At 39.9% G+C, this 9,912-nt stretch overlaps 1 protein-coding gene across 2 annotated transcripts in view; it reads left to right on the top strand.

The window, feature by feature from the left end:
- Positions 1–443: 443 nt before the first annotated feature.
- mtm1 (myotubularin 1) overlaps positions 444–9,912 on the top strand; it is a 33,438-nt gene continuing 23,969 nt past the window's right edge. The window contains exons 1-2 of one of the 2 annotated variants that reach the window (XM_030076058.1): positions 444–506; positions 9,109–9,189. In XM_030076058.1, coding sequence (XP_029931918.1) covers positions 9,133–9,189 — 57 coding nt within the window. In that variant the 5' untranslated portion in view covers positions 444–506; positions 9,109–9,132. The remainder of the gene's footprint in view (positions 507–9,108; positions 9,190–9,912) is intronic. The other variant, XM_030076059.1, reaches the window with a different exon arrangement.

Below are 9,912 nucleotides of genomic sequence, written 5' to 3'. Positions count from 1 at the left end.
AGCTGCATCCTGATTTTTGCAGTCACATTCTGCATACCAGCAGAAGTTCCTCTAATCTGGATTCTAGGACAGGTTAGAGAGAGAAGAGCCTGGTTTCCAGCGTGCAAGACTACATTTTTCATTTGGACCAAACAAAAAAAACAAAAAAACCTGGACTATATTATATGATGCCATCCAAGCCAAGTCTGCATTCCTGATGGCATGATATATGCCCTCCTTGAATTAAACAGAATTCCTCAGCGAAGGGGCCATCTAGCATTTGTACCCCATCAAATATCACATTTTTATAACATTCAAATCATGATAAGCATTCAACTCAAGAGGGAAAAGACACATTTAACCAAAATACATTTGACAAATACATTTCCCAACATGCCGTGCGAGCTTGGGTTTGACAACCAGCCAATCCAAGCCATGACAGCCTGACACGTGACGTGGAGTAAGTTCTTGCTGCGGCCAAAGGGAAACAGACCGACATCCAGCCACGGGAGAATCGCACTTTGTGGGTAAGTAAAGCCATTTGACCACAAAATGGCCAGCATAGTGCAGCTTAGGTATTCTTCGAAGGGCATGGCTGTGGATTTGTGTGCGCTGCAATGAAGAAATAGCCTGAATTATTAGCATAACATGCAGTCGTCCCGTCTAGGCCTCTGCTATTTCCTGGTGCAGCTTCACTGCTGTTCCTGCTGCAAATGCCAAGTTGGAAAACTTCAGTTTACGGGTTTCGGAAAGGCTTTCCCAGTTCCCTCCTGCTATTATTGTTTTATGTATTCCTAGTCTTCCATAGTTACCGTTTCGTTGTTCACGCCGACTGTGGTTATAATAGCGAAATGGACTAAAATAGACGCTTTGGTTGCTGCATTTTATTCAGAGCTGCTCTGGTATGGGGGCTGCCACTGTCCAGCATTATTACACTATGGAAACCCAGGAGTTAGGTTTCCACCGTGCAGCTGCACCGGAGGGACTGGGATCTCTCAGGTGTCCAGCTGTCAGCTCAGGTGGTCTGTGCAAAATTGCCCATCACAATTACATATTAGTTTTAGTTTAATATAGTAGCTGTCGCCCATAGGCCTGATTTAATGCTTCAAAAAAACAGGTGCATTGAGTTTCGCTTCATGTGCCTTCTCAACCCGTAATATTCTGGCCTCGGTATTTGTTTTTCTGTCGCGCCCAAAAATTACAAAAAAAGCAATCAAACTGTACTGTGTGCCTCCCAAGCGCACTTCTAAAGGCTTTGTGCGATGAAATGCAATCCAGTCAAAATAAAAAGGCTACTATTAATCTGTTAACTAGCCTCGTTTGACCTGCATGCAGGGTGATGTGGACAAAATCAAATATCACACTATATTTCGCTGAATACCTCCATATCGATATTGTGACCATACTGTAGCTCTTTCATAAGACATTTACGCAGGAGAGATTTTTCTTAAACAGTCACTAGTGTTGTGGATGAGATATCCATGCAGGCAGTCAAATAATACAACAGCTACCAGGGTGGAATCATTTAGGAAAATTGTATCCATTTAATGTAATGCATCCTTTAAAGGGAGAGTTTTAATAAGATTGGTATTATGGTATTATTTCCCTCCCCCTCCTAGCTGTTCTGTAGGAAAGTAGTGGTGCTGTCCTCATCTCAGTTAGTGTTACTGAGTGCTGGATACTGGCTGGATGCTCCATATGCTAACTGTTAGCCTCCTGCCATTGAGCTGGACTTCCCCCCAGCTAACTGTCTTAAAAATAACTGCCTTGATCCACTTGAAGAAGGTTTAATGTCGTTTTACTGAAACTAAATGCTCATATGACAAAGGAGTGTTTATAGCCGCACTTTGCCCGTTATCAAAATCCAGAAAGATCCGGTAAAGTCTTATATCACTCCGCCCCAGAGGAGCAGCAGCTGCCACAGAGACTGAAGTAGATTGCTGGAGTGTGTTATCATTTGTTTTTTCTTCATTGAACTCATGTATGCATGTTGGAGGACAAAAAGAACTTCTTCATGAGTACTAAAAGATAGTCGGTGAGTAATGTTGTGGCTAGCTTCTTCTTTTCCTCCGCTCCCCTCTATCTCTTGTACCTTTAATGCTCCTGCCAGTTACCACACCAGAAAAAAATAGTTCTTCAGTTGATATTTGTTACTTTTTTTTTTTTTTTTTTTTTTTAAGCAGTCAACATTTTTTTGGCATCTTGGCTGTAAAAATTCTGCTACACATCATCAAACTTAAACTTTGTTCATTGAACAGTTTGAGTTGATTAAGGTGGTTATTTTTAAGACAGTTAGCTGGGGGGAAGTCCAGCTCAATGGCAGGAGGCTAACAGTTAGCATTTGGAGCATCCAGCCAGTATCCAGCACTCAGTAACAAGGAGAGCAAGATAGCACCACTACTGTCCTACAGAACCGCTCGAGAGGCGGGAGTGAAATTATATAAAAAATGTTCAAAATGTGTAAACTCCCCCATTCAAACCAGGGAAAAACAAATTTTGTGCTATATTATGATGTTGATATCCAAAATCACAGATGATATCTAGTTGCCCACACCGATCAATCATGGGACTAATTAGCTGTCACATGGCCTGAGGGAGCACTGGAGTGGTTTGATGTGTTCAATATGGTTAGCAAGATTACAAGCATCCTAACCCTCTGAGGCTCTCTCCCCCTGCCTTTTTATTTTTATGACAAAGGTATTTGAAGTTGGTACAGCATTTATTTTTACATGTGTAGTTGAGGGTTGTGTTGTCCCCTTTTTTTAACCCGTGGTGTTCAATAAGTGTTCCTTCCATCCAGAGAACTGCTGTAGGTTCCCGACCTTCATTATCCCTGCGAAGATTTTGTCACCATGTATTCTCCTTTTAAACAATTATTTAATCCTCATGAACACGTTACAGTTAATTCATGACTGGTGGGGGTGGAAATGGACTGCCAAGGGTGGAGTTTGGGGATCCTCATGTCTCTGAAAAGTGCATTAAATTGTATTATGTATAATCCACAAATCGACAAAAGTATGTAGCCGAAAGTTCCTTTATGTTCTATTTAAAAAAAAAAAAAAAGATAATTTGTCAAAGTAAGCAATTGTACCTGTTAGTTTTACTGAAAATGTACATTTCATAAACACATGGCTCTTATATAATTTAACATTTTAACGTTTTTCATGTGACAAAAAACTGTAGATTAATAGCATGATTATATGATTACATTGTGGCACTTAGCAATACAATATGTCCACACTAGACCAAACGAGTTCAACTGTATAGTGACATTCACATGTTTAACCAAACCAGTAATTTATTACAGGGGACAAAAACCCTTTGTAATACTCTGCATATAAAAAAGTTGACATGCATTCATCTCCATGTTGTAGTGATCATTGCAAGCAATCCTTAACTCACTGTCGGTTGATTACACAATTTACATATGAATATGAACTGATATGTTTTTGAACAGGAGTAGGCAGCCTGATCATGAGTTTGCTTGAACAGCCCTGGAGAGAAAGAGAGGCTGGCAGTATTTATGCTTGGGCCACTGACCAAACAAATGTACCACTCAGGATTATCAGGTTAAACTTGACTTGAATCCCTAAAGAGATCATAAAATAGAAAATTAAATACCACTGTGTCCTTTTACGGCGATGGTGTGGCGATATTGGCAAGTCTTGCATGTTTCTCCAGCAAATGAGAGATTTCATCCAGCACACTAATCACACTGCCTGTGACTCACAGTGATCAGAGTGACTGCAGCATCAATCTAGCAGAGATAACGTTGAAAATTAAAACGGATAAGAGAAACCTGGTGATTGCTCTGCTTGTGCTTGAGGAGAATAACATTTACTATAATGAATGTTTAGTTAAAGTTATTTCACTTGAGGTGCTGATGCCACGCTGTAGTTGATTTTTTTTTTTTTCTTTTCCCATCGCTGTTATTTATACACAGCACATTATTGTGGTGGATAAAAATACCTTGTTTCAGTAGGTTACACCCTAGCTCATGAGTGCAATTATCAAGCACTGTGTGGTTGTGACTTGTTCAAAACCACCTCGTAGTTGTTGTAGGGGAGAGCTTTTATTTTCCTCTTAGGTTTTCCCAGCTGGTGTCGTGGTTGAAACTGGTTATCGCTGACACCAGGTCACCTCATAGTCCCTGTGCAGGACATACTGGTGTGTGCAACAGCATCAGAATCTACTTAAAGGCCCCAAGAAATGACCTTACATAACTTCTACTTCAGAGCATCTTAACTGGTGACATCATCCTGCACTTGTGGGTGTGAATTAAAATTTCGTCCAATAAAACCTCCACAAATCTTTAAACGTCCCTCTCATCCATCTTATCCCTTCAAATAAAGCTATGTTTTTCTCCCCAAATTATATCCTACACTTACGAATGATCCTTCCCTGCTCCATGTCCCGCCCAAACATCCTGTTTCCACAGGAAATACGTGAAATCAAGAAAGTAAGAGACCATTTCATGACGTCTTTAAACTTCTGGAACTGAGTTTTGATTTTTGAAGGAAACCTGGTCATCACTTACCTTGCGAGGCAGCTGGACTCATAAGATCATGATCAGGGGAGAATCTTGCCATCTTGCCAAGCCTCAAGTTACACACCTGTGCTTGAACTACAGTGGTTGGGACCAGTCACAGTCTAGTGGCAGCTATTTGTCTGGTTTATGTGTGACGCTAGCAAAAAGCATTTGCACATTTTCCTTCAAAAGTCTGCAAGAGTCGTCTACCAACATGCCAGCTACATAGTTACACCGACTTATTTGGTGGCTGTCAAAGATCCTTAGACTGTGGATCTATGTAGCATGTTGTTTCTTTATCGTCACTACTGCATCTTATGGTTGATCTTCTTATGGTTTGCTGATCTGATGGGTTAAAGTTAGACTGCAACAGACACATGGTTCATCCAGTCACCTGCTAAGCATTTTTGGAAAGTGCTTGCCCTTTTCCAAACAGATTCCAGTGACAGCTTCACAGATGGTTCTGTGCAACAAATCATCCAGTGCGTCATGATAGGTCATCACCCCTGGATATCAAATACGGCCTGACCAAATAATTGGCAAGCCAATTTTATCAGCAGATATCTGCTTGTCATAGATACATCTTTATTACTGAACAAATTCTAAATAATAGTGGATTGGAGCAATTAATGCCTGCAGCATTTTTAGACACAAATTGGTCTGCAAAAGTAGGACAAAATAAAGCTTAGTCAACTCCTCCCGTTGTCGGGCCAGCTAGTTTGCCAGCAGTGTAAACAGCACAGCTTCAGTCAGCTGGGTTTTGTTGACTCTACTGCTGCAGCATGAGGCTGTGCAGTTTATACCTGGCAACGGCCAACTCACACTTGAGGCAGTGCTACACAGCTAGTAATAACTCTGCTTGGCAGATGGATGAATGGTTATTTATCAAAAATATTTCCAAATGTAGCTGCGTGTAAAACAACTGGAATCTTGTTTTTGTGTCTTTAGTTTTATCAGAAAGGCAAAAGATGTATTTGTTAAAGGGATAGTTCATAGTTTTATTATTTGGAGCCTCCAGCACCACTACTGTCCTACACAACAACCAGGGAGGAAGTGAAATCATATCAATTTTTTCAAAACGGGTGAGCTATTTCTTTAAATAACTCAGGTTTGGCGATGCAAGATGGTGTGTTTCTCTCACTTCTCTCACTTCACGTCAGTGGAGCGTGGCTAGCGGCTTCCTCCAGCACACATTTGTTGTGCTACTTGAGCTTGCAGCCCGTCACTATCTCTGCACTGGATGCAGAAATTAAATTAGTATTGATCTTCTTGTCTGACTTTGAGAGAGATAAAAAGCAGATTTCCCCAAAGTGGGTGTTCCTTTTAATTAGATTTAAGTTGCTTTGAAGAAAAGAGGGATGGTCAGATTTTGAGAGTCGTATATAGTTCGTAGTGCAGACCTTTACTCACTCAGAGCAATGAATCCAAAACAGGATGGGTGAGTTATTATTCAGGGTTTTCCCTGGCCAGTTTTAGGTCTTAGGTGGTGGGGGAAAAATTTGAATATATGGAATTGAAATACATCAATCTGGAGCACTCTTTGAGACAAATCAAAAAGCTACTATAACAATTTCAGAGTGTTTAACAAACTGCATTTTGATAAAAGGTAGTTTAATTGGCAAACAGTTATTGATTAACTGATTTATTTGGGCATTAGATTAACATTTTATAGTTTAATTAGTTTTAATTATTTTCTCAAATGTCTCCACACAAACATAAATGGCAAGATCTAAGATACTGACAAAATAGGTACAAACACAAACAGTAGCAGGAAATAAAATAAAGTACAGAAATTAATACAAAAACAAAGTGGGTGGAAACTAGTATATACAGCTGATTGTTTACGTTTACAAGCGCTAAGGCTGGACAATAAATGATTTATCAAATCAAAATCACAACTTCTGTCAGAAAAATCACAATCAAATTACAATCGAAACTTGCAATCAGAAACAAAATCGTTCAGCCCTAACAAGCACACGCACACACACACACGAAATACGAACACAATAATTGCACAAATCCGTCTCTGATTAACGTTAGGGGATTTAGTCGCTTGGGGGAGTTTGGAAAGTCGCTATGTTGCCATTGTATCACTGGTATTTGCGAGCGCTTGTGTTTTTTGCGCTAGGTGATTCATACATTCCACCACCGCCTAGCCTACAGCGGATGTGTTGCGGCTGAAAGCCATCCTCTCAGCGTTCACGCAGAAACTATTCGCTGCAGTGATTGGTTAATTCCGTTGTCAGTATTTCATGACGTATCATGATGGTCGGTGAAAACGTCTAGGCGGTGCGCCTAAGAAATTATAAGGCAGGGAAAACCCTGTTATGACATATGTGCTTTTGTCATCTTTTCTTTATATTTATCTAATTTTTTGTCCTCAATTGACACCATACTGATACTTAATGGCCACATGAACAATTTGCACAACTTTTTGCACAGGCACTGATGGTTATTAGTCTATTTGGTACTGAACGTGAGTTAAACTCAACATATCAATAGGATTACTTTTGCTTACCTATATTCAGGTTAGTGTCTCCAGTGGAATTCAGCAGGTACACATGTGCAATATGTGAGTCTTTGCACAGCACTCATGTTAACTTCCGTTTCCAGTGATTCATGGCCTCAAAACCCTTCATGAAAAAGTTCTGTCATTTATGATTATATGATATCCACCAGTTGTGCTCAGGGCTTCCTTTAGCCCTTATGTGCCACCTTTTGGATGGTAAAACCTGTAGAAAATATAATGCTGTTCAAAATTTCCAGCAGAAAATGATTGATAAGTTTTTCCATCTGTTGCCTAATTAAATGATATTATGTGACCTAGAAAACTTGCTGATGGCATAATAGTAAGAGTTTCAAAAGGGCTGGCTTTGACCCTTGCCCCTGTGGACCCTGTGGACATACTATTATGCTATTATAAAAGTATAATGAATTTATTGTGTGGCAGCTGTGCTGATACTGTGCCGGTGCATCTCAGAGGAGACTGTTTTTCATCAACACTGTCATTCTCAGCAATGTGAAACTGTCTCAGTGGAACCTAAACATTTAATGCATCAATATGCAACCCTGAAGAATTTCACATTGGCAGAAAAAAAAAAAAAATCCACAGGCAGTGGATTCAACTCATTGCCACTTGCCAATGTATTTGTCCTATCACCCAGCCCTTTTGTAGAGCTCTCTTACCAAAAACATCATCATTTCAACAAAATGTTATTCACACTGCAATTATGTATATGACTGTGGCTATGACAGAACAAGCCCAACATTTCAGTCATATTTTTTAATTTGATACTTTGGCATTGCTCAAGAAATTAGGGTTTTGCTAAATAATAAACCTTGGCTCTCAAAGGCTTTAAAGGGTCTGATATGTCTTAAGAAAGCTGTTTTTAATAACTGGAAAATGCATGGCACGTTGGTGTCCTTTTCCTATGAAGGAAATGTTACAAATTACAGGCTTTTGTCAGCAATGGTTATTTTAGTTTTTCCTCATAAAACCCACAGATACTCAGTGTAAAAAGCAGCACTTGGAGCTCATTGGCTCATCATTTGCACTTCACATGACTGAAACAGAAAGTTGACAGTAGGCTGCATTGCCTCACCCGTCCGTCTATTTCAAGGAAACACATGAGTCATCATAGAACCTGAATCTGGGCTCATATGCATAAACACTGTGGGAGTGAGAAGGGCAATCAAAGAGCAGATTGGCTGTTAAATCACTTATAGTTCCACCATCAGAGCATTTTCTTAAATTTACAGTGTGACAACAGCCAGCCCTACCAGACTGTCCATCTGTAAGTTGTTCTGGAAAGCAAATAGTACTATCTAGATAGTAGCTAACCTAATAGATAACTATTAGTATTGATCCATTGAGCTGTCATGTTTCTTTAGATGAAAAGGGATAAGCTGAGATATAGGGCTGAATGATGGGGGGAAAAAAATCATATTGTGATTAACTTTACATTCCACTCACCAGAGAAACTGTTATCCTTGAGCAGTAAAGCTCACTGAGACACAATGATGTTATAGACACCCATTAACAATTGAGCACTCCAAATAAAATAGATTGAACGTGAAATATTAACCACTTTGTGTTGATTCTTTTTGTCTACTCTTCAGCTATTTGTCATTAGAAGTCAAAGCTCTTTTTTTTTAGATTTTGGGTTGATGAACAGTCAGTGAGTTACAGGGTTAGTTATTGGGCCAGTCCAGGCCCTACTGAGCTCTACAGAAATTTCATGCAAATCTCGTGAAATTCCTTGGTCGAGTGAAATAGCTGTTTTGTGTTTGGATTCAGCAGAACCAAAGAAATCCCGGGAGAAAATGTTTCTATGACTCACAGGGGGATGTGTCTGCTAAATTTTATTTTTGGATCAGGGATCAGGGTTGGCAAAGGTAGAAAGTATCATCCTGGGTGTGATTGCAGGATATAAAATTTTTCACCCCGTGCATCTCATTTTGCATCTTTTGGGGGCCAAGGGGTTACAATGTGCTGCTGATGAACAGTGGAGACCGCATCTTGATTTTGAAACCTTTTTGAAATGTAATACAGTCGTGTCGTGTTATTTACCATCATGTATCATTGTTGTCCCCTCTCTCAGCCTGTGGAAGCCCGTCCCAGAGCGATGGCCTCACCAGTCCCCATCTATAACTCCAACCCCCTGGACACACACAGCTCCAGCGTAAGTTCTTTGTGTGTATGTGCTGCACATGACAGACTACCTTGTGTGACCTTAACTTGTGTAACTTCTATTTGATGTCGAAATTTCTAGTTCTGCATGAATGCGTTACATTTAGAGGAAGACGGACACGCACGCATACGCAACTCCAGAATCATGAAATAGTAATCCAACTCAGAGCTTTCAGCCAGTTAAGACGCATGCAGGACTCCTAGTACTATTTCTCTGCTCACACAGAAGTAGACTGCTGTCACATACTGCGGTGTAAGCATATAGCTGTATTCCCTGCAACTTGAGGAACGTTTAAGTTTGCAAAGTTTGCAAATCACAAGGTTAATGATGATACAGGAGGAGCTGAGCAAACTGTAAATAAACAGTAACAATTTAAACAACTACTAAACTCTGAACACACAGTTGCTTGCTACGGTGCATTAGTCAGCAAAGTTGTGTGAAAATTTTGACTAGTTTGCCTGGCCGAATCTGTGCACACTGTGGCAATTGACCCCAGTGTGACACTTCTTTATGCTCGCAGAATGATGGCAAGCGATTTTTCATTTTTACAAAAAAAAAAAAAAAAAAAAAAAAACTTTTTTAAAAAACCAGTGAAGCACACCATGATTTCTACGAGGCTGCAGTGCCTGACAGTTTCTCTTGACTTGGGTCTACATTTTGCTGTGAGTTGAAAAACTGTAGCTTGTGTGGCCAATTTTTAGAAAATTACCAAAA

This window comes from Myripristis murdjan, chromosome 18 (assembly GCF_902150065.1).
Source record: "Myripristis murdjan chromosome 18, fMyrMur1.1, whole genome shotgun sequence".
Classification (NCBI taxonomy): Eukaryota; Metazoa; Chordata; class Actinopteri; order Holocentriformes; family Holocentridae; genus Myripristis; species Myripristis murdjan.
Note: the sequence above shows the minus strand (reverse complement) of the source record. Positions and strands in the feature narration are given on the sequence as shown.